The following is a 26,668-nucleotide window of genomic DNA, read 5'->3' on the forward strand; positions in this document are numbered from 1 at the left end:
TACTGATTAAGCAGTTTGCTATCATCAGGAAATTACGCTGTAATGGGAGTTTGGGCTTACGGAAGAAGTAGGAGTTTGAGTCCTGCAGAAATTAGAATTAGAATGCCTGAAAAACTGATTTCAATAGTGCACTGAAAACATTGTGTCAGCCTTATGTAAAGTACTCCCTCACAGTACTGTTATGCATTTTCATTGTTTTGAACCATAGTGATACTGTGTTTTGTTTAGAAATATCACAGTTGTGGCTTGGCAGGCCTATTGAATGTTTTGCTTCATATTATGTGATTGCTGAAGAGATCTGATTACTGTCATATTATGCTTTTTCGTTTTCTACTTCTCTGCTGCCTACTAACCATCTTCCATTCCATGATTGCCCTAGCCCATTTGTTCCCCCTTAGCATTCCAGGCAATCATTGAGGCATTTTTACAAGCAGACATCATTTTTTTCTGCTTTAGGGCCTGCGTCCCTCTGCCTAGCAACTAACATGCATATTCACATATGCAAGGGGCTGATTTGCCTTCTCGATCCAACAAACACATGCTTGCTTTCACACAACCTTCCCTGGAAGGCAAGCATATTAATGCAATTTAGCAGAGTCAAGTACACATACCTGTCCAATATGCTGTCTGTTGTAGGAGTTTGCATTGCAGTAGACTACACTGCATTGCCTTCTTCTCTCTGTGATGGACAAGCTGGTGTTAGTCAATCACTCACTCTCACCCTTCCAAGTTGGAACAACTGAGAGGTATGCATGGCATAACTAAGATTTATAACTTGTTTTTTTTAGGACACCTTAAAACAATATGTAAATTAGTAGCTGATTCCACAAAAAAACAAAACATGCTGTTCATGCCGTTTTTAAACACAAATATGAGGCTACAGGCAGTACAACACACGTATAACCTACTGTACCACTGCACAACCTCAACAGTAGCTCCTTGAAAAGTACTGCCATCTAAAGTATCAAAACTCAGTACAATACTGATTCGATTACAAAACTGAATGTGAATGCAGTTATATTGTTTTTATCTTGTCACCACTGAAGCCCAGGAAAAAAATAAGAACAAGTCTCTGAAAAAAGCTTGTTACGCTTTAATATTTACAACTCTACTCTTGCACTGTTAACCTAACATGATATCATGCTGGGGTGAAGTTTTGCAGAAAAGTAAGTTTCAGAATGTCAATGGAAGCTCTGTTTTGACAGTTTCAGCTTGGAAATAAAAATTCCACCAAAGAAAATATATATAACAGTTACCACTTTTGTAAATAATACTGCTGTTGCAATGCAAGCAGAGTAAAAACAGAATACTTAAAAAGTGTTACAAATTGCTTTAACTAACTGCATGTAGCTGTATGTTTGGGAAGTACATTTCCTTTCAAGAATAAGTAACTTCCTACATATTGCTGAATGTATTCATTTTCACTTTTTGGAATATTTTGTCCCTGAGTCTCCTCTATGAAAGGACAATGGACTAATAAATTAATGAATGAATAAATAGATAAATGTATAAATTAGATAGATAACTGTAATTATATCTTTATGCTATATTATATTTGCTTGAAGGCAGAAGGAGACAATAAGCCCAGCTAGCTCTTTATTCAAGCGCCTTAACTTTCCACATCCCTTCCATCTCTACCCCTCCCTTTTCTCCACCTGTCACATACCATCTCGAATGCCACTGTGGATTCCTTCTCTGCTACCTATTCTGTAGTCCATTCCATGCACTGACAACCCTGTCTGTAAATAAAAAAATGTACCTTGGAGATCAAGGAAGTAATTAACCCCACAATGTGCTGCCTGTATCTCTTACTTTCCTCTCTTTTCTATCTCTTCTCACTGATCCCTTTGCATCTCCCTGACATGATCTTGTACATTAAGATCATGTGCCCCTGCTCCTTTTGATTTCACCTGAAAAGATCTAGCTCCTCTAGCCTTTGGTCATATTCCTTCTCCTCAATCCCATGAATCTTTCTGGTAGCTTTCCTCAAAGTTTATAGCAACAACCTGTTATCCTTTTCCTTGCATAGAATTGGAATTTTGCAGATGTAGTTGTTAACACCCTACAGTGTACAATAATGAAACAATTTGCACCTCTGCTGCTACACCAATAAGGCACAGAGCAACGAATGGTCATAAAAATTGGTAAAAATCATATCTACCCGAATGTTTATCTTCTTGAAATTCTCAGTAGTTTCAACAAATCATTCTTGTATAAAAACATTTTGGATGATTCGTTCTTGATAAAGCATACAGTTGTTTCAACCAGCATATTTGCCATGTTGAGCTGGTTGCAATACTAGTCAGGATTTTTCTTTAAGAATCTTGACACGATCACTGTAAAATTGCTTGAAAATCAGGGAGCTAGTGCAGAGGCAGGGAAATTGTCAAAACCTGCAACATTCTATTTGAATATGGAGTGAAGGATGACAAACCTGAACACTTATTTTCTTTCGGTTATTGTTTGAGTAAAGTTTGCATAATATCATTGTGTCTCTTCACATTTTCCTAGTTAATCTAGCTTCTTCCTAACACTCAAAGGCATGATGTGTAGGTTGATTGCCTTTATAAACTATCCTTAGTTTTCTGCTGTGGACCTTCTTTCTGAGGCCTCCCTAGTAAATGAGCATTTGACTCAGCAGGACTAACTAGGTAAAAAGGAAACAAATAAATCAACATAACTAAATAAATGAAATTGACCAATGATTTGAGCCATATGTCTCAACAGTGCAACTGTGTCTTGTTGCACACCATTAATTAAACAATGTCTACATGATTTTTAACAAGTGCAGTATACTTTTTCCCTAAGTAAAATCTCACCTCATGCAGGATTTTATACAAATGAAAAGAAGCAGTAATGTTATTACAGGGCACATTTTTACACTTAATATGAGAATGGTTCTTCAAACCTAAATATTGTATTATAATTGATATAATGTACTGCAGAAGATCATGAATTTCTGCACAAAACTCCCTAATCCACGAGCACAATCTGGATATAGTCTACACATTGTACACATTGTACTGCATGCACTCCTATCACCATAAGTAGGATTACTTGAAAAAGCTAGCTAATAGCTATTTGTATTTTGAACTTGATCTGGGACCTTATTGTAGTTTCACTCACACTTGTGGGAGAATTGTAAACTTCTGTAGGATCTTGACCTAATTTAATTGTCTATTACTGCATTTCTCCATAAACAGTGTTACTGGTAATGTTCTGCCTAGTCTAGTGCCTTAGACTGTAATGGGACTGCAATAATGGCAGTACTGTAATTTTTTCCTGCGGGATTTATGCTTTGTGTTTCCACAGCAGTTTACATTCCAGTTTTGCTGCTAGAGTCTTATATTCTGCTTATCATTTGTCTGCTTAAAGTTGCATTTCAGTGACTTTCTGTTTGTTTTACTGCTGTTTTTTCCTTGTTCTTGTGTCTGCCCTGGCCCCTCACTGATACACTTTATAAATTTGATGCATTTGTGTGGCTCTTGACTCATTCCTACAGAGCTCAGCAATAGCTGGCATCCTCACTTGTGCACACAGAATGTATTTGCTACATCTATGCCATCCAGGATGTGATAAGTACTTTTGCTTGAACAAATTGCACTTCTCCAATTTATTTAAGTGTACTGCTGTTTTCTTGAATTATTTGTTGCATTTATCTGGATTTTAAGTCGGTAAAGTGCATATGTTTTCCAGTGTCCTTGCAGTTGGATTATATGCCTGACGATTGCTGTAAAAATGTTGTTGTAGCTAGCTGTTGAGTTGGTTTCTGTTAGCTTCTCACTGTTAGCTAACCTGTGTTTGTTTTTACATTAAGAAAACTTGGGATTACTCATCTAGTGGCAGTAAGGGGTAACTTTGCCTGTCCAAGTTGGGAAACACACTGGAAAGCTTAAAGTGAGGCTGTTTTGTTGGCCAGATGGCTATTGTCATTTAGCAGTGCCTTCTATGGACACAGGCACTTAGAAAATAAATGTTCCCTATAAAACAAGCTCTGAACCTTTGCCTCAGTTGTGCAAAGAGCAACTAGTTTTTGTGTTGAGGAGCACTGCCCCATGAATCTACTCCTACATAGCTTTGTTTTTGCTTCTAGCCTCAAAAGAACCCAAGCTAGCCTGTATTAACCCCTTTTGTACCAAGCCCTTGTAGTCCACCTCGAAGGAGGAGCTGACATCATGGGTACACACTTCCCAATTTCTTTGTTGCCATTCTGGTGGATATGGACATCCTGATGATGCAGCGATTGTCTCTTTTTCATTGACAACCAACTAATCCTTAGAGAAACTGATACAGTATGTGAGAGATGTAATTACATAATGCCACTGGAGGCAAGACTCTCACATACAAGCACTCAAAATAACAATCAGGTTGTCAGTAATACATAAACACCATACTCACCACACATAGTATGTACCCAACACATAGACCAACATATGCTTAGGCACTAAAAAACAATCTTCCTAAACCCCAAAGACCTCCCAGACATTTGACCCACATCAGTTATGCTCAGCAAACCTAAAAGCCCCACACATACAGCCACATCTCATGGACCCTCAGTTGCAAAGCCCATGGGGTGAGCCACCACACTATTCTATACTCTAGTCATAGTCGACTCCATTGTGAGACATACATACGCTCCACTCACCAGGCTGAAAAAGGAGAAAGTCACAATCAGTTTCCTATCAGAGGCCACTGTCTGTCAAGTCAGTCATGCAATCAGGTCATTGAACCACAAGTACCAGTATGACTCGGTCATAGTCCATGTGGCTGTAAATGACCTGAACCTTACTTCTCTGCACTACATAAAGACAGACATTATGGAACTCGTGGAATATGTGTCCCAGGTCTAGATTTGAGCAGCATTATACCTTCACCAAGATTGATGCCACAGTATGAACAGAAGATGACTGGCATTAATAATTGGCTTAGCTTCTGGTGACATTCAAATGAGGTGCAATATTTGTCACCATGGGAGATATAGTTAACAGACCACAATGCTTTGCCAAACATGGTCTGCACCTGTCACCAGTTTTAGAAAATTAGCTAAAACATTGTCCTCCCCCATAATGCCTTTTTTATACAATGCCATACTGGCAAACCTAGCACGTTATCAAAAAGAACCCAATGAAATCTAAAGGAGTTATTGCTCTATGCCAGAAGCCTAAACAAGAAACTGCACTCCTTTCAAGAACTCTTCATCTCATAGAATGCAGACATCTGTGCAGTTACAGAGACATGCTTTCAAGTCACAGAGAGCCCCCTGGCAGTGCAGGGATACAATGTCTTCCATACATTTAGACCAGTTGCTGCACAAACAGGGAATAAAGGTGGATGAGTCTCAGTCTACATCAAAAATGAATATACTTCAAGGCTGATCAAATAGGATGACTCTCTTGAACTTCTCCATGTCCAAATTACCATAGGTATAGTTCCATATCATGTCCTTGCAAGCTATAGATGACCCTCTATGACCTAGGAAACCCATAGCTCATACTTAGACCTACTGCAGATGCTTACCATTCAACCCAGTGCAATATTCATAGCAGACCTTTTACTACTCATCTGTAAACTGGAAATCCTTCAGGACCTCAGACTTGCAGGCCCAGAGATTCCTGGACTTTGTAAATATAAACACCCTGGACCAGTTAGTCTATTTGCCCACTACAGATGCAAACATATTAGATCTGATACTCACAAATATGGGAGAATGCTGCATCCTCTTCCCCAGTGTAGTGTCCGCTAAGGTAAGGTCAGACAATTAAGCTATCTCCTTCAAAATAAAAATCAGTGCTTTGACCCCCAGGAAATGTTGTTATAGTTAAGAAATACTCTAAGGCAAACTATTTTTAAGCTTATTACCTGACAAAATTTCGATCCCTTCCAAACAGAGAATACAGCTGTCTATGCAAAACTGTACACAGAAGCCCTGTACAATCATATTAATAGATACATAGGGACAGTTATGCCTACCAAAAACAAGCCCAAAACAATCACATAAAACAAACTACCCTGGTGGAATCCAAATATAAGCAGACTGTGCAACATAGCTAAAATTAGGAAGTACAGCACCCAGCAGGACAAAAATAACTAAGATGGCAAATCAGGCCTACCAAAACCAATTGTGAGGTAATAATAACCTCCCAGGCCAAGGAAAACTACAAAGCTTTATTTAACTATGTCCAAAACCTCAAAGGTGGTACACAGCAGTGCACAGAGCTGACTGTTAATGGAACCACTTGCAGAGAGCTGGAAGATGAGTAAATCTGTTAGCTGACAAATTCTACCCCAAGTAGCACCATAACCCCCCAATCATCACTAGAGAGCAAATCATAAATGCTCTTCTTAAGGCTTAGAACACTGCATTGATAGGCCCTGACAGTATCCCAGAACACCTCTGAAATAGCCTGAAGCATGACCTGTCTGTGCCTCTGGAGTCACTATTTAATCATAGCCTTCAGACAGGCTTTCTGCCGCATGAATGGAGGACTGCAATTGTCATCCCTCTGCACAAGGACAGTCCATCAACTGACCCTAGGAACTACAGACACATAAGTCTGAATAGTGTCATATGTAACATCATGGAAAAAAATATTACAGATATTATTAATAATGACATAGGAAACATTCAGACACTAGATCCAACCCCATTTAGTTTTGTCAAAGGCAGATTATGCCAAATTAACCTGGTGAACCTCTTTGAAAAGGTCACAAAGGCAATGGATGGGGGCAAAATGGTATACACTGTCTGCTTTGACCTGGCTAAGGCATGTGATACAATAGCCCACTCAGGCATTGTAAACAAACCTACAGAATTAGGCATTAACCCCTAAACTATGCAAAAGATAGCTAGCTGTCTGTCAAACAGGACCCAAGAAGTTAGGATAAGGGACACTACCTCCACAAAGAGGCTGGTCACTAGCAGAGACCCTCGGGATTTTGTGTTGGGCCTGCTTCTTTTGGAATTTAAAGTCAATGTCAAAGGCCTTTGGTTAACCAGGTTTACAGATGACAGTAAACTAGGACAGTCATAGAATTCCCCCAAAGCACTAACATCCTACAGAAGGACTGACACAGACAAATGACTGGTGCCAAAGCCACGGCTTAAAATGCAATGCCAAGAAATGCATAGTAGCACCCTTTGGGAAGTCAGCCACCCTAAGAAATTACCTCATTGATAAAACACTCCCTAAGAATATACCCACTAGTCAGGGATTTGGGGATGTATGTGGATAGTAACCTTGCTTTTGTCAAATATGTTTCCGAGGTAGCAAGTAAATCATTCTATGTTGCTCAGCTTATAAGCATATGCATGGCATTTAGGTCCAAGGAAGTCATTGCTCCTTTGTATTCGGCCCTCATCAGACCCATCATTGAGGGCAGAATACAAAGAAATGATGACTTCGGCCCTCATCAGACCCATCACTGAGTACAATGTCCACTTCAGTAAGTACCTGACCAGGTACTTGCAGCAAATGGAATATCCACAGAGTCTCCTCACAAAAAGAATACAGGGTATCAGTAACATGTCCTATGCAGATCACCTCAAAGTCCTATCTCTATACTTGGTTTTCTACAGACTGTTGAGAGGCAATACAAGGCATCCTTGGAGCCCACTCTGATAGACCTTTTGCACATCTACAAAACCAATAACATTATAACTACTCAATCTTGGGACTTGAACTTTGCTTGCAACATAAATGGGACATGTTGGAGGGACAGGTATGTGTCTCAGAGAATTCCCCTCCTCTGGAACAGGCTTCCAATCCATGTGAAGCAGAGTTATTGCCTAATCCAATTCAAGTATAACCTGGACCAGCAGATGGGAAATCAGAAATTCAGCCAATGTGTAACATCTGTCTCTAATGGACAGAGGCATACCTTAGTGTACATATACCACTTAAAATAACCTCTAAGGCTCAAAAAACTTGCAGGATACATTTGGGATGCATGGCTAGGCACAACATTTAATCTTTGTGATGGATTTTTTGGTATGTTGATTTTAAAGATTGCGACTTTTGATCGTATATTATTTAATGTGTGTGTGTTTGTCTATATCTATCTATCTATCTATCCATATATAAATATATTGGATTTATCAAGTCTAGCAACGCAAATCCAAATTCACTGCATCAGTTGACTTCCTGTTTTCCCTAAGAATTAGCCATTCAGAGATGGAATAATATACATGGGGGTATAACGTGTCTTCTCTGCAGAAACAATCATTTGGTTAAAGTGCCAAGTGCCATTTTGACTAATTAGCTGCAACAAAATAGCATTCAATATTAGACTGATCGGTGGTGCTTAAACCTATACTATGTACATATGTATACATATAGAAAGCGAGAGCAAGACCAAGAGAGAGAGAGAGCAGGAGATTGATTTTTAATATGCTTTAAAAAATATGAAAGAACAACACAGGGATGAGTTTAGAAAATTTTCTCTGTGTTTTTAGTATTGAGCAACTAATAATTGTCATGAAAGTTACTGCTAACATTAACTCATTACAGCCGAGTATGGCTCCAGGCATGTCTACAGTTACCTCCTACTGTGCCTCTAGGCATCAGATATTGCTTGTTCATATCTGCATTAATAATTCCAAAACCATGCTACATACAAGGCATCAGAAGATTTTATCTTAAAGCATACATGATGGCAAATACATTTGTACTGATATTTTACCTCTGTCAGTGAGTATTTGTTAGAACTCTAGGGTGATAACTTCATTTTTTAAAGGCTCAGGCCACATCCTCTGGGAGTTAGAAGTACACACTCTAAACAACTGTACTGGAGGGAATGAGTTAAAGTACAAATGTGTTTTATGCCATTGCAGCGAGGGCAGGAGAGTTGGGTAAAAAAAAAAAAAAAATATATATATATATATATATATATATATATATATATATATATATATATATATTGTCAACAGAAACGATATGTGTGAAAATATTTAAGGACTTAAACTTCGAATTCAGCTGGATGAGCATTAATAACATTCACAGACCCTTGGGTGCACATCTCTACTATGAGCACTAGGCCATGGGACACTAAGATAAAAGTTACATATTAGGAAAAATGAAAAATGGAAGCTTGTAATGTGTTCTGAATGTTAGCTGGCTCAGGGAAAAGTGAAAGATACTTTAAAGGAAAACAGAATAACAAGTATGTACTGTTGTCTACCATATGTTTTATCTAACTCCTCTGACCTAGTAATAACATTATGTTCTTCATTTTTTTTAGTCCCAGCTATCTGCTATGCAGCTTACTGAGTTTCATTCATCTTCAAAAGGACAGTCTACTATGTATCCAAAATTTCTTAAGCAATCTAGAGAGGATATTGAAGTCAAATGCCATGCTCATCTGAAGATTTGTAAAACCTCATCGATGGATACTTCTTTGCCAAGGACTTCAGTTCCCAAAAGAAGATCTAATTCCATTCAGGGGCTTCCAGAATCCTTTGAAAAACATCTCAGAATAAGAAGCAGACAAGTCACTTCAACAGTATGTATGAAATACACAGGGATTTGTTGCGATTCTGAATGTGGTCATTACTGAACTGCATGATATGATATTAATAAATGCTCACTAACTACAGGAAGTTTTCAAATGCTGTCGTAAATAATTGGAACTAGTTTCCACAGTTATTTTGCTATCTACTACCAGTGCTTCATCATTTGAGACATAAAATGTTTTGCTGCTTACAATGTACTGCATCTGTTTCGTTCCTTGCATCCTCGTGCTTAAAACATTGTGCTGTATCTTTTTTTATTATATTCCAGAACACATTGCTGAAGGGTAAGTATTCTCAGGATTGTCAAAGCTGGTTACTAATTAACATATATAGCACCACACCAGGCATGCTGAGCACATGCCCCAACCATGAAATAATGTGCCCTGGTGAGTGCTCCAGTAAGAAAATCCAAAGCATTATAGCATTTTTGTCATAGTAATAGGACATGGGTAGCTAACACATGCCCTATTACTATGCAGTCTAAATGCTTGCAATTGGCTACCTTTAGCAACCAATCACAGTACTTTCTCATTCCGCAGTCTCTATTCACTTAATCATAAGAATTAGAGATGAATGGCAACTCTTCAGTCTAAGTGTCTGTGATCATATGCTCAGGGTAAACAATATGGTCTTGCCCTTCAATCTCTATTCAAGTTGTCATATGACTAAGGTGTGTCTGGGATTTTAGAGCTGAAGGCCATTTTTTCCTTTGCAGGTATATGTATTTTATATATAAAATTGTCAGGAAGTTAGCTAACACTATGGGCAGTGGTAACAGTAGACACTGCCCACAGTGAGATATAAAATGTTTAAATTATTTTTACCATGATTTTATGTACATAGTCAAAAATCGGGGGGGGGGGGGCAAAATCAGGGACAAGTTTTAAATATTATTCTAATTTACTTAAAAAAGTTACTAGAGCAACAAGTTTTGTGTGCGTGTGCATTTTCAAAACAATAAGAAGAGTGAAACTCTAATGTCTGACATTATTGACTTCTCCGTGATGCTTAGTTACTTACCAGGAAATTAGGGATGGGGCCAAAAATAAGATGCAAAAATCAGAAACCTTCTGATCAGGGATGGCGTGAGAGATATAGATCCTTGCTATGTGCTTCTCAACTGCTTTGCTCAAGAATTCAGGACATAGCCAAAAGTAATGGGGGTAAACAAAGGTCCAAAATCAGGGACGATTTTTAGGTATTATTTGACTTCACTTAAAAATGTAATAGAACAGTAGAATTTGTATCACATGCATTTTCTGAACAATGCATATGAATCCCTAGCAAATAGCCATGGTAAATACTGAATCATATCACCTCATCAAGAATCCTTTTAATAGAAATGAAGAAATTGTTGTTAACCATGCTATTATATTTCTACCTGAAGTTTGTAAGTATTGCTGTGTTCCACATTTTGTCCATTTTTTTCTCATTGTGTGTGAGAGATAGTGTTCTTATTTTGGAGATGGAAAGTTGAAAGTTATTAGAGGCAGTCAGTAGAAGAAAGCAAATGATAGGCTGAAGCTAATCACATGTACATAATCACTGCAGTGGCTTGGTGGAGTGTAGGGACACAGTTTAGTGTCTGAAAACACCAAGTTGAAATTCATTCCTATGATGTAATGTTCTTTCAATTTTTCGGGTAGAAAACCAGATAGTTCTGTGGGCAGTAGTAACCATACGGAATCCCACAGCACAATATACTTCTAATTCTTTTTTATTTAAATTTTATGGCAATGGATGCAGGGATGGGTACTCTACAGCAGCAAGTGGAAATACATTACTATGTTTTTTGTTCCCTTCTCAATGAGACATCAGGAATATAGAGAACATAGATATAATTGTTGGGTGGCATATGATGTATGAAAGCAAATAGCAGTTACAAGATCACTTGGAGGGGATAACAGTATATGTCAATGACCAACATTGTCATTTTAATGTGATTACATCACAGTCAAAGGTAGTTTACCATCTCGGAAGGAGTACATTCCAGTGGTTCACCATGCATGTACATATGTGTTTTGTATATAAGCATCTTATTAGAAGTCCCTTAAGTTTTTATTGTGAACTGCCAGTTGGGAACTTAAATATGGCCTATTTTATGTAAAGCTGGTGAAGCCAGCTTTTCAGAGTTTTGTGTTGTTACAATCTGGCACTATGATTTGTTTCAACTTTGGAGGCTTTTTCACCTCTGCAAGAAAGGCCAGGTAAAACATATCTCTAGAATATATGTGTACTAAGTTCTCATTGTGTCAGAAGTAAAAAGTTTATGTACCCCCCCCCAAAAAAAATACTTTTAGTGATAACACACCATAGGTACAGTGCCATGCATTCGTGCATCATGTGAAACATTCAGAAATGTGTTGTGCTAGAAGAAATAAAATATGAATTGCAGTCTTAGGTGTGTTTTGTTTTGTAGTTACATACATATCCTGTTTTTAGTTTACATTTTGTAATGATGTCTCAAAGTGTGACAAAGACATAGTTTTTAGAAGACAGGACCATGAGTCTTTAATTTGTGTGCCCGTATTGCCAGTCTGTCTTTTTGTATTATTTTCTACTGTGGATACTGAGGTGAATTTCTGCTTAGATTCTGATTACAGTAATGGCCTAGACTACCTCTTTACTGAGTTGTCATTACATCACAAGTAAAAGATCACATTTATTTCTCCTGCATAAAGATTTTTTCGTCACATGACATATGACCTGCCTTTAGATCTGTGCAGTACACTGCATTACAGGAAAGGAAAACTGTGCATATGTCTTTGCAGTTAAGTGCAGCTTGTTTCTAAGGATCATGATATGTTATTCTGAGAAACTTGCTATACTTTGTACAATTACAGAAAAGTGGTCCTGTATTGTCATATACCAAAGTCTTATATAACCATTTGGATGACATAGTTTTGCCTCTGGTTCATAAAAATGTATATATTGCATTTTCTTTTCAATCTGATAAACATGGTGTGTGTATATATATATATATATATATATATATATATATATATATATATATATATATATATATATCTCAGAAGTATATTACTGGCATGTTCATATGAAATGATAAAAATAACACTCTTTTCTATAGAAAAGTAATATGTTCCCTCATTTTTGCATGTGTTACCAAAATGCACATATTGTACATGCTCTGAAAGGCACACCCAAATTTGAAATTCTGTAGCGTACTTTTTTATGCAAAACAAAATGAAAATGGGGTTATTGTGGGGTCTTGTCCAGAAAATTTTATTAGCATATCTTGAAGTACTAGAGAGTGAGATTCTCATTTGACATTTGGATGGAATTCAGGCAAGAATGGCCTTTGTAAATTGACAGAACAAACTTTTACAAAACAGCTAAAAACAAATGGAGTGTTTTTTTGTTTATGTTCCTTCAAAAGCCACCAAAAACAAGTATATAATATTAGTGTGATTTCAGACCTAAAATGGGTGTTTTCATATTTGTATACACTGAGGCAGAACATTGGCATTAAACAGTTATTTTTTAGTAAAATTTATGATGCCTATGGTTCTTTCTTTTCTTTTTTTGAGGACAAGAGCACAAATCCATTGGTATTTTGTAGATATTTATGCCAGTAACATTTCTTGAAAGTTTCAGTAATAAATGTTGAACCATTTTGGAGATATTGGCTTTTAAATCAAAAGACTAAAATGAGTCAAAACAGGCAATATTCTGGGAATAGACCTGAAAATTCTCAGCAGTTATGGGATTCAATGTGTCAACAGTGGCTGCTGTTGCATATGTCACTATGAAGACATCTTAGCAAATGTTTTCAGTCTTGAGTTTTCCATGATTCAGCTGGAGTTGTCTAGATATCAAGGAGCAGTCTTCAATTTTTGTAAGATATTTTTATGTTTTCTTTTTTTCTGTGTTCTGAGTACCACTGCTTATTTGGCAGTGATTGGGAAATTTCAGCATTTACATTTAGTGCATTTTCTATGATAATTTCTGGGTTATGACATAGTCTTAGTGTTATCTAATCCAAAGTGAAATATTTGTCTGCTTCTGTTGCTTTGTTTCTTTGCTAGCAGGCAGCTCTGTGCATTAAATAACTTTCTTATGGTTTCTGCTATTTCTTTGCAATGCTTCATATTGTCTCATATGGCCCATAGTACTTTCCATTTGAGATATATTCTGCACAACATAGACTACATTAACTTTTTGCATTGCCTTTTTTATTGACAGTGTTTTATAAAGTTCATGTTAGAGTATGTTAAAGGGTTAAAAGTTTCTTTGCTGAAAATAAGTAAAAAGTAGAAAAATAAAGTAGTAACTATGCATGCTTGGCATCCATACTATGTGACTATAACTGTTCCATGACTAGCATAGCTGCAAGGAACTGCAGATAAGAATGACTCCCTAATTCCTGAAGTGATTACTAGCACAGGTGCAATGAGGGCCGAGACAGGAACAACTCCCTAAGTCTTGAAGGTTGTCACATAAATAACTTTGAAGCAGAACAAAAATCAGCTTATCAGTAGACTGCATGGCATCAAACAAATACCAAAGTATTGATTTTGAAAGATTACTTGGACAAATGTAGCCAAATGGTGTAACAAAAAAAAGTATATAAAGACTGTAAAATTAAATGTTGGTAGCTTGGTACTTTGTAGGAATACAGTTGTGAGGTAAATGGAGAGTCACCATCTGTATTTATATCAAAATGCAACATTTGTACAGTAAAAAGCTGTAAGCTGTAATGTGTGGTATGTGTCACTTATTATATAAGCTGTTTCATTAGTAACTGCACACAATTTAGTTAAAAGACTGTAAAGTATATTTTGCTAAAATTTATCAGTGCAAACCTAGCCTGTATTCGAACACAGGGAGAGTGGTGCCTTCCATAGGGTCACTCCATTTAAGGTGCAGTAACTAAATTTACTTAAATGAGTTTGTCCTGAATAGGAGCACTGTGGTCTTATATGGCTCGCAGCAGTACAGTTTTCAGACGTCTGAATACAGAGTGAGACTGGCATGCAGTTTGGTCCCAGTTAAATAGATTCTCCAAGTTGGTGAATTCCAATGTTTTGATTCTGCAACTGACAGTTTTGTTTTGCCAGCTTTTCAAGTGAGTACAGGGACTTTCAAGCCATTTACAGTTAGCAGCCTGATCACCTGCCTCTCTGTCGACTGGTGAGCATTTTTCTATGTCACATACAGTATGGATACCATTAGGGACCATAGTAAAAAATGTAAACAGGGCTTTACTCTTAATGTAGCAGAATGATCAGATAAAATATGGTTCAAAATGTAATGTTGGTATGAACGGCATACTGGTAAATGTAAAATCTTACTAGGGCAAGTTGATATAAATGCAATATGCAAATGGGTTACAACATTTGATTGGTATCTCAAACAAAAAAATGTGTGGTATGACAGTAAATGTTTATTGTGTGAGTCATATGAAACTGCTTTCTGTGTGAAATGTCATAAAAGTACTGTTCAGACCATTATCGAAAAGTTAAACTGTAGGGAAAAAATCTTCTGATGGTAAAGAACCAGGTAAGGGTGACACACTTACATTATATCCAGATATTAAATAGTTATGTCCTGTCATTACACGTGAAACATTAATTTCAGAGTTAGAACAGCAGTCAAATCAGTTACTAACAGAATCTCCCGTAGATCTTGTTACACCCTTTAAAGAATGTATACAAGAGTCGAATGAAGCCACTGTACAGGAAAAAACAGATAAGGACAGGGACAAGGCTCATGATGAATTGACAGAGGAGTTTAATAAACTCTTAAAAGACAGACTGAGCTCAGAAAGTTTAAACGCTGTCCGGTTAGATTCTTAGCTAGAGCGTCTTCTGCGTGGAGACATGCATGAATGGGTGTATCTTCGTTGAAGGTTGTGCATCAGGACTGGCAAGCCAGTACGTAAAAATCAACTGCCAATCATTAGCGGACCGGAGTTCCACTGTGGCGACCCCTAACCGGGAAAAGCCGAAAGACACAAACAAACAAACAGTTTTTCAGAAGTGCATAGGAGTTTTGGAGTCAGCAGAAGAGGTTACTAACAAATATCAGAAAGCCTGTAAAGAATTATAGGATGAAATTCAACATCTTAAGCAACAGCTAAAAGACAGGGAAGATCTGGTTAGGGAAAATCAGAAAGCTTTTAAAGAATTACAGGAAGAAATTCCAAATCTTAAGCAACAGTTACAGGACAAAGAAGATCTGGTCAGTGACATTCAAGAAAAACTAATACGAGCTGGTGCTCAAATAAAAGAGTTAAAAGAATAATTGCAAAAGACAAAGCCAGTACAGCTCATAGAGCAGGGAACACCACCAGATTTGTACACACAATCAAGGTTGTTACAAAGCATGCCACAGTGGAATGATAAAAAAGGCATATTTTGTAACATGCTTACATTTGAAGAATGGGTAGCATACACAACAGGGTCTGATATATGTACAGATGCTTTACTTTGATGTTTTTGGATTTTTATTCCCAAGTGTTTTAAAGCTTTTATTCAACTGAATCAGAATGACTATGAGTTACATCAAAGTTAGGGCAAATAACAGCCGTGCTCTTGGCTTATATGCAAGGACAGCCTGTCACAGCTAAGTTGTTAGATAATTTCAACATCACCATTACAGGTAAGAAAGAAGAAAAACCGGAACTAGCTGAATACAAAGGAACAAGTTTACCGTACAGAACTCTTTATTCCACGCTTTCATCCAAGACTTCATCAGAATGCACATTATTGCAACCAGCAAGTTTAAATACAAATCCCAACCAATAAAAATCCACAATCAATTATAATCTTAAAAACAGTGTACTTATAAAAAGAACTATACACTTATAAAAAATTATTTATACAAACTATTTGTGCAAATACACTCTACATTTTTTTTAAAAAACATTTAATATTGACAACATCATTAAGCCCAGGTTCTTTATCTGAATTTAATTTAATTTGCCATAAGTCTTCTTTTTGCTCTAGGTCAGTCATAAAATCTCCACCCCCTCAAATCACCGACTCCTTGCTCTAAAACTGAAAATAAAAACGTATTATTGTTCTGACACTTTTGTGTGTGCTTGAAAAAAGCATTCTTCTGATCTTTCTTTTTTATTCTATAATAATGCCCCCTAATTCTAACGCATAAAGTCTGCATTGTCATCCCTATACAGAATGCAGTACAACTTGTACAGACCCCTATATAAACCAGTCCTTTGTTCTTACAATTAAAATTTCCCGGTACCTTAATGGTATACAATAGATGACTCAAGTTAACATATGGTCCTTCTAAGATAAACCTACAAACATTGCAACTTCCACATTTATGCTTTCCACTTGGGTTATTAGTATTTATTATTCCTTCTGTATATTTGGTTCTATCTTTCTCAAATAATATTTTTAAGTTATATTGATTTTTGTACAGAAATTGTGGACATAGACCTTCTATCTTATATAAGTCATAATTCCCCTCTAATATTTTCCAGTTGTCCTGTATGATGCCCTTGATGGACCCACTATCCAAAGTCATATCTAAACTACAGTATACATTAGTATCTGACCTAAAATTTCTGTTATTATTAGTTTTAGAACTACTGAATGGTACATCTAATATAGGGGGATAGTGTGTTTCTCTTCTATTTAACACCATTCTCGCTAGTTCCCTTAGATGTTTTACATTATATCCCGTATCTAAAAACAATGATAAAATAAACTCAAATTCATCTACTAGATGACATAACTCGCTAATCATATGACTAGCCCTGATAAACTGACCTTTGGTTATATTATCCTTTATAAAATGTGGATGCTCACTGGTATAATGTAGGTAGCTATTAGTAAAGGGTTTTTTATGATGCATCTTACTTTCTCTTTAATGATGTCCCATTCCAGGGTAACATCTAAAAAATTAACCTTTAAACCTACATCCCCCAGCGTAAATTAAAAAAATTCAGACTCTAAATTTAAGCATCTTATAAACTCATCCACTTTTCTAAGGTCCCCCAATATTATAAAAAAAAAATCATCTGCAAATCTTTTAAAATACAAAACTTGGTGTTGTTTTATAAGAGTTTCTAATACTGAGATCTCCCACCAACCCATAACAATATTAGCAAAAGAAGGTGCTGCTGGAGACCCCATAGCAACCCCTCTTATCTGTCTAGATGTTTTTTTATTGAATATAAAATAATTATTATTTAAGAACACATCAATCAAATCACAGCAGAAATTGCATTAAGTATTTGAGAGGTTCGAAAATTTCACCAAAAATTCCCTTACATATTCAGTCCCAACATTGTGTGGTATACATGTAAATAAAGTAGCAACATCAATAGTAAACATAATATACTTTCGAGAATCAAAACTGAACACTTGAGTAAAATTTCTAAAATTATTTTAAAAATTCCATAAATCTTTTAGATAGGAATTAATTTTCCTAACCAAGGGATTTAACATAGAATCTACCACCAAGGAGATACCTCCAGTGATATAATCGGGAGCAGAAACAAAAGGTCTGAATGGGGGGGGGGGGTTGTTGCACACTTGTGGACTTTTGGTATTCCAAATAGAGTCCATAACTTGGATTTCTCTATATTACAAAAATCATAAGTTGTTTTGTCCAAATTACCATTCATTAAACTTTCAAATAAAAAAGAATATACTTTTCTATAACAAGTAAGCACTTCATTAATGTCAGTTAGTTCATATTCATTCACATTGTTTAACATTGTTCATTATTGTATATATACTTCTCCTGATCCATTAACACCAAAATACCACCTTTGTCACTCTTCATAATTCTGACATTCTTATTTTCTCTTAATTCAGCCAAAGCTAATCTTTAATTTCTAGTCAGGTTAGTATAATATGTTATGTTCTTATTACTTTCTTGTAATAACCCTTTAATTTGATTTTCACATGTGGACTCAAAAACTCAGAGTATGGACCAGTGACGGGTTATAACAAGATGGTTTAACAAACTTAGTGTCATTCAATTTAACATCGTTAAGTATATAATTCAAATTTAATAACCTCGTATATTTTTTCAAGTCCAACAATGTACTTGTTGTATCAGCTTTCTTAGAAGGGACGAAGTTTAAACCTAATTTTAACACATCCAAATGGTCAGTTTTTAATTTAAAACTGGACAAATTTAATACATTTTTATTTACAGTGTTATACCTTTCTAGTTGTCGGTCAATGAGTCAGACGCTATTCTTTCCTTTTTCTTTGTTGTTCTGGTTCTTTGAGGTTTGCCCTCCTTTTCTGATATCAAAAAAACTTTAGGTCTGGCCCCCAACTCAATGGAAGAGATGGGCTTGATAGAATCAGTTAAACCTAGTGCACTCGGTACATCTCCATATATAATGTCTGCTACTGAAGTTCCACTGACGTCACTTCCTAGATTTACATTACAGGTATTCCTAGCTTCCATAGAGTGCTCTTTCACTACTTTCTTAAAGTGAGAGAAACCTGTATTAAAGTTCTGATGCTTGTTATTATAGTTCGTCTTCCTCTTGTTCTTATTTGCACCACTAAAAATCATGTAAGCAGTATCATTATTATAGGCATTAGCATCCCTGTTCAGTTTATTGATCTTGCACTTTATTACCAACTCCTCATGCTTCCACACCTCCTCAAATACTGAACGATATTCTGTATGTTCACCAATTTTACTATGAAAGTCTTTTTGTAAGAGCTGGTCAACTTTCACTATTTGCTCTTTTAAGATGGCCATAATTTTAAAGTTGTTCTCCACTATCAACTTCAAAAAATTAATTTCAGCAGTATTGAAAAATTATTTTAAAGTGGCAAAAATGTACCAGTACTTTCAACACCATTAGGGCAGTTAAAAAATCTCAGTCCTTTCGGTACCATGCCCAATTCTAGGCTATGTTGAAAATATTTGTTCTCAAGATCCAAGCTCTTATATTTTTTAAGTAATCTGCATAATGTCTCACAATTGTCTTTATATGACATTATCTTTAAGGTATTTATTGGTCTCTCAGATGTAGAAAAAGGATCAGAACCGTTATTGAGAACAGAAGCTACATCTGCTACGTCTTGGTAGATTTATAGTGAACTTCATGATAGTTACCTTGTTCAACTTGATGACTATTATTTTCCACAGCAGTTTCAGCATCCTCTACAGAGCTGGAACACCCACGAGGTTCATTGACTCTTTCATGCACTAGCAACTGCAAAGTCCTTTGAATATCATTCATGGTCTTCACTAATTGCGCCATTATTCTGTTCTCACCACTTCCAAGTGTAGAATACACACTCACATCGATTAGTGAGTCTCCCTTGTTCTCAGCCATAGTAAAATGGAAAACCAAATGAAAAACCACAAATAATCCATATTTCCAGTAAAAACACCAACCAAAAAAGAAGAAAAACTGGAACTAGGCTGAATGCAAAGGAACAAGTTTAGCGTACACAACTCTTTATTCCACGCTTTTGTCCAAGACTTCATCAGCATACACATTATTGCAACCAGCAAGTTTAAATAAAAATCCCAACCAATAAAAATCCACAATTATAATCTTGAAAAAACAGTGTACTTATAAAAAGAACTATACACTTATAACAAATTATTTATACAAACTATATGTGCAAAAACACTCTACTTTTTTTTTAATTTAATATTGACAACGTCATTAAGTCCAGGTTCTTTATCTGATTTTAATTTAATTTGCCATAAGGCTTCTTTTTGCTCTAGGTCAGTCTTAAAATCTCCACCCCTCAAATAACAGACTGCTTGTTCTAAAACTGAAAATAAAAACTTATCATAGTTCTGAAACTTTTGTGTGTGTTTGAAAAAAACATTCTTCTGATCTTTCTTTTTATATTATAATAATGCTCCCTAATTCTAATGCATAAAGTCTGGGTTGCCATCCATATATAGAATGCAATACAACTTGTATAGACCCCTATATAAACCAGTCCTTTGCACTTACAATTAAAATGTCCTGGTACCTTAATGGTATACAATAAATGACTCGAGTCAATATATAGTCCTTTTAAGATAAACCTACAAGCATTACAGCTTCCACATTTGTGCATTCCACTTGGCTTATTAGTATTTACTATTCCTTATGTATATTTATTTTTATCTTTCGTAAATAATATTTTTAAGTTATATTGATTTTTATACACAAATTGTGGACATGGACCTACTATCTTATATAAGTCATGATTCCCTTCTAATATTTTCCAGTTGTCCTGTATGATGCCCTTGATGGACCCACTATCCAAAGTCATATCTAAACTACAGTATACATTAGTATCTGACCTAAAATTTCTGTTATTATTAGTTTTAGAACTACTGAATGGTACATCTAATATAGGGGGATAGTGTGTTTCTCTTCTATTTAACACCATTCTCGCTAGTTCCCTTAGATGCTTTACATTATATCCCGTATCTAAAAACAATGATAAAATAAACTCAAATTCTTCTACTAGATGACATAACTCGCTAATCATATGACCAGCCCTGATAAACTAACCTTTGGTTATATTATCCTTTATAAAATGTGGATGCTCACTGGTATAATGTAGGTAGCTATTAGTAAAGGGTTTCTTATGATGTATCTTACTCATACATTTCTCTTTAATGATGTCCCATTCCAGGGTAACATCTAAAAAATTAACCTTTAAACCTACATCCCCCAGCGTAAATTAAAAAAATTCAGACTCTAAATTTAAGCATCTTATAAACTCATCCACTTTTCTAAGGTCCCCCAATATTATAAAAAAAAAATCATCTGCAAATCTTTTAAAATACAAAACTTGGTGTTGTTTTATAAGAGTTTCTAATACTGAGATCTCCCACCAACCCATAACAATATTAGCAAAAGAAGGTGCTGCTGGAGACCCCATAGCAACCCCTCTTATCTGTCTAGATGTTTTTTTATTGTTTATAAAATAATTATTATTTAACAACACATCAATCAAATCACAGCAGAAATTGCATTAAGTATTTGAGAGGTTCGAAAATTTCACCAAAAATTCCCTTACATATTCAGTCCCAACCAGGGGCGGCTCGTGGCATCGGGCTGCCGGACTGCAGCCCCCTCAAATTAAAAAAGAAAACAAAAAAAAAATATTTTTTTAAATTTTCCAACTACCGTCAGGCTATGCGCCACAGTCCAGCAGGACCCATAGAGACATCTGTGCACTTTAAAGTGCACAGACACGCTGAGAGGATACAACGCATCCGGACTGCAGCAGCCAGAACACACTCAGGAGGGAGCTTGGGATCTCATCGTCGGGAAGGAGCTTTACTGGGATCTCACAGGTCTTTGAGAGTATTGCACAGGCAGGATATGGTATGGAGAACAGACAGGTAAGTCTATGGTGCATATTACATTATGTGTTGGTGCTTGGAACTGTGTATGTGTTAGCTGGTGCTTGGAACTGTGTATGTGTTAGCTGGTGCTTGGAACTGTGTATGTGTTAGCTGGTGCTTGGAACTGTGTATGTGTTAGCTGGTGCTTGGAACTGTGTATGTGTTAGCTGGTGCTTGGAACTGTGTATGTGTTAGCTGGTGCTTGGAACTGTGTATGTGTTAGCTGGTGCTTGGAACTGTGTATGTGTTAGCTGGTGCTTGGAACTGTGTATGTGTTAGCTGGTGCTTGGAACTGTGTATGTGTTAGCTGGTGCTTGGAACTGTGTATGTGTTAGCTGGTGCTTGGAACTGTGTATGTGTTAGCTGGTGTGTGTGTGTGTGTGTGTGTGTGTAAATGCCCCTGGAGCTCATGCTGGTGTGGTAGGGAATACCTCAGGCTTGAACCCTGTACCCTGTATGCAGGTGTTAAAGACTTGAGTTCCCTACCCACCACCATTTGTAAAAAAATTGCAGATTTTTGCCTCATATTTGATCTGAGCTGTTCCTCATAATATCTGTGGTTTGTAAATGTTGCAATGCTTGATATTTGATGGTGTAGTAGTAGCATTGTTGCCTCACAGCTGCAGGTTCTCAGGTTTGATTCTTGGCTGGGGTTCCTTCTTTGTGGGGTCCGTATCTTCTCCCTGTGTTTGTGTGGGTTTGCTTTTGTGTCCTCCCATGTTACAAAGACATGTCTGCATTATTTCTTCCTGGGCCTCTGCTGAAAATTGTATTTTTGTTCCAAGTCAGACTGTCCTGATTAACAAATGTTAAATAAAATTGACAGGCATTTGAATTTCAGACTTCAGGTTTCTGAATGTTTAATTCTTTGCAGATTTGATGGTGCAGTGGTAGTATTGTTGCCTCACAGCTATAAGTTTTCTGGTTTGATTCTTGGTTGGGGTGGCTTCTGTGTGGAGTCTGCATCTCCTCCTTGTGTTTGTGTGGATTTCCTCTGGTGCCCTGCCATTTTACAAAGACGTGTCTGCAGTATTAATCCCTGCGTCTGCTGAAAATTGTTTTTGTTCTGTCCGCAGTAAAATTGACCGGCATTTGAATTTCAGACTTCAGGTTTCTGAATGTTTAATTCCTTGCAGATTTGATGGTGCAGTGGTAGTATTGTTGCCTCACAGCTATAGGTTTTCTGGTTTGATTCTTGGTTGGGGTGGCTTCTGTGTGGAGTCTGCATCTCCTCCTTGTGTTTGTGTGGATTTCCTCTGGTGCCCTGCCATTTTACAAAGACGTGTCTGCAGTATTAATCCCTCGTCTCTGCTGAAAATTGTTTTTGTTCTGTCCGCAGTAAAATTGACCGGCATTTGAATTTCAGACTTCAGGTTTCTGAATGTTTGATTCCTTGCAGATTTGATGGTGCAGTGGTAGTATTGTTGCCTCACAGCTATAGGTTTTCTGGTTTGATTCTTGGTTGGGGTGGCTTCTGTGTGGAGTCTGCATCTCCTCCTTGTGTTTGTGTGGATTTGCTCTGGTGCCCTGCCATTTTACAAAGATGTGTCTGCAGTATTAATCCCTGCGTCTCTGCTGAAAATTGTTTTTGTTCTGTCCGCAGTAAAATTGATCGGCATTTGAATTTCAGACTTCAGGTTTCTGAATGTTTAATTCCTTGCAGATTTGATGGTGCAGTGGTAGTATTGTTGCCTCACAGCTGTAGGTTTTCTGGTTTGATTCTTGGTTGGGGTGGCTTCTGTGTGGAGTCTGCATCTCCTCCCTGTGTTTGTGTGGATTTCCTCTGGTGCCCTGCCATTTTACAAAGACGTGTCTGCAGTATTAATTCCTGCGTCTCTGCTGAAAATTGTTTTTGTTCTGTCCGCAGTAAAATTGACTGGCATTTAAATTTCAAACTTCATGTTCTTCAGAATACATAGTAGCACAACCTTTTTTTCTAGCAATTTTCTAAGTTTATAAGATGAATATTTTAAATTTGTCCCTATTTTTGGGACTGTATTCCCCCATTATTGGCTTCATCCAGGTTTTTGTGCTAAGGTTGACAGCTATGGCAAGAACTGAATTCACTGAATATGGACTGTAGAATTGTGCATATTTACTGATAAAGGTGCACTGTAGAATTGTGCATATTTACTGATAATGGTGGACTGTAGAATTGTGCGTATTTACTAATAATGGTGGACTGTGGAATTGTGCATATTTACAAATAATGGTGGACTGTGGAAGTCTGAGTAGACTTTTTTATGATAAATGTTCTCAACTGGGCAGTTTTGCCATTATGGGTGCATATGTTTTGTTTCATTGCTTACTGGAAAAATGTTCAAAACAAATTTAAAACACCCTCTAACAAGTGTACTGTATTGTACAAGGAATATAATTTTAGTACAATGAGGAAGGTGTATCAAAGAACACATGTATGTTTCATATGCAAGGGGCCTATGATTCGAAAACAGCCCAGAATTAATCTTTATCTGCCACTGGCAAAATGTATTTTCTTTGAATGTGGGTTTCAATGCTGTTTCAATGAATGTGAGTTTCAAGGGCAGAGAAGTTTTAATGCTAAGTTTTCATTGTGAGACTGCATTGCTTTGTTTAACAGATGACTTAATGTTTGTGCTGTAAAATACAAAATAAAACTTTCAAATGAAGTCCAATCATTGAAGTAAAGCAGTATGCACATTAGTGTGTTTATGGTAAATGGAGTGAAATAGCCAAGTAATGGTTAATTGGAATGGCTGCAGAGGCTCCAGTTCAACCATTATTTTGTCGGGGGGGGGGCAGCAAACTCAGACAGGCCCAGCTGAACTATACCTCCCAACTGTCCAGATTTTCAAAGAATGAATAGATTTTTGCTTCTTATTTTTGGTTTGTTGTTCATAAAATTTGTAGTTTTAATTCCTAAATGATTTGCCAGAAGTCACTAAATAATAAGTTTCAGACTTCATAACCTTCATAAAATGCATGTTAAAGTAAGAGCCGTTCTATCAACTGTCTCAATTTATACAAGAGCAATTTTTAGTACTGTTTATATGTGCCCCCAATATATTTGGCCTTGTTCAGATTTACTGCATTAACAGGTTGAGAGGTACATGCAAATAAATTGCTTTATAGAATTAGGCATAGCCAACCTCTCAACTGTCCCCAATTTTTGGCTCAAAATGTTGCTCTTCCCCCTAATAATCCCTCTGCAAAATAGCAATTTTGGAAGAAAACATGGAGGGTTTACAATTAAGAAATAACTGTAATAATCAAAGTTATAGATTACTTGAAATGCATGTAGATTCTTTTATTTTGTCAGCTGCTCAAGGTAGCAGTACTAATATTAAAGTGTCCCTTCTTTGACAGGTAGAAGCTGTATTGTGTGTCTATTTTATATTTTTGCATCACATTTTTGGTCCATTTTTCATAAAATTGTGTTTTTGGCAAATTAGTGACAAATCACTAAAGACTGAAGTTAGAAAATGACAGACATTTGAGTTTCAGATTTTATACCCTTCAGAATATTCATACTAATGCAAGACCTATTCTATTATCTTTCTAAGTTTATTAGAGCAATATTTAAAAATTGTCCTTATTGTTGTGCCTTTGTCCCACTTCTGTGTATGGCTTTGTCCAGATTTCTTGCTCTTGAGGTTGAGAGGTATGACAAATGTGTCAGGGCCATCACAGTCAGCCAGAGAGATTTCAAATTGTGACATGCTTGTTGCACCCCACTCCCCCATGTAGTGACTCTGGATGTGTACAAGCAAGGCAAGGAGTAGTTGTATCTACCTTGGATGGGGAGGACACACTGCATAAGTACTACAGTGGCTTTTCATCTGTCCTTGATTTTGCAGAATGGTCTGGTTTCTGTCATATTTTTGTACTGTTGATTTATGCGTATTACTCAGATTTATGCTTATTACTCAAAGTGCCTGTTGCTCTGTGTTTAAGTAGCAATGCTTTAATGACCATAAGGTAAGCTTGTCTGACATCGTAAGATGCAAGTAAGCTTTAATAAGCATACTGTTAAAGAATTGCCAACATTGAAAGCCTTTCTGTTGTTGCCATGCAGAGAATACTTGACTAGATAATGTATAAGCCTTGGGTATTAAAGGACAGGATTCCATTATTTTAAAAAGCTCATTACACTTGTTGGAGACTTCCAGTCATCTCTACAGACTTTACCCGTAAACTAAACAGAATGCCAATCATGTGTGGTCCATAACCTGTACAGTAATCCTTTAAGCAATGTATCTTGAGCTTGTTTCTTGTTTGCTTTTCATTTTTACTTTTATCATGTTTTCCCCATGAAACAAGTTGTCAGGCAGCAGGTCTTTTTGGATAAGAAACATTTTTACAAGTGGGGCATCACATAGATTTCTACTTTCAGCATGTTGCTTGGTACTTTAATAAAGCTGAATATATTATAATTAGAACTGCAGTGCAAGGAGAAGTGGTTTGAGTTGAGTGCTTCTGGTTTTTCTTATACTTGATTTTGACTGGCATTCCAGTAATGTATTTAAAAAGTAATTTATTTTTTCATGCCTCACAACCTTTTGTTTCCATCTAGATATTAAGTAAGCTGTCATGCAGCCAATGCATTGAAATATTTTTATTCTTCTACACTTATTTTTGTCTTGATTGGACTTTCATAATGATGGTTTGCCACCCAGGGCAGCGTATTTAATTAAAGTTAGTTTTTTCTGGTTTTGTGCATAGCTCCTCCCCTTTATGGTTGACCACACCCCTTCCCTTTGACCCCACCCATTCAGCGTCTCCTGCAGCCCCCCTGTGATTTGAAGTCACCAGCTGCCACTGGTCCCAACATTGTGTGGTATACATGTA

General features: G+C 36.6%; 1 protein-coding gene across 4 annotated transcripts in view; it reads left to right on the forward strand.

Annotated features, from left to right (window-relative positions):
• LNP1 (leukemia NUP98 fusion partner 1) overlaps positions 1–26,668 on the forward strand; it is a 626,541-nt gene that overhangs the window by 153,262 nt on the left and 446,611 nt on the right. For all 4 annotated transcript variants that reach the window (XM_044071331.1, XM_044071332.1, XM_044071330.1 and 1 more), the window contains exon 2: positions 9,238–9,498. In XM_044071331.1, the coding sequence (XP_043927266.1) occupies positions 9,238–9,498 (261 nt within the window). The remainder of the gene's footprint in view (positions 1–9,237; positions 9,499–26,668) is intronic.

Source organism: Protopterus annectens, chromosome 5.part0 (assembly GCF_019279795.1).
Source record: "Protopterus annectens isolate FY-2018-M chromosome 5.part0, PAN1.0, whole genome shotgun sequence".
NCBI classification, from domain to species: domain Eukaryota; kingdom Metazoa; phylum Chordata; order Ceratodontiformes; family Protopteridae; genus Protopterus; species Protopterus annectens.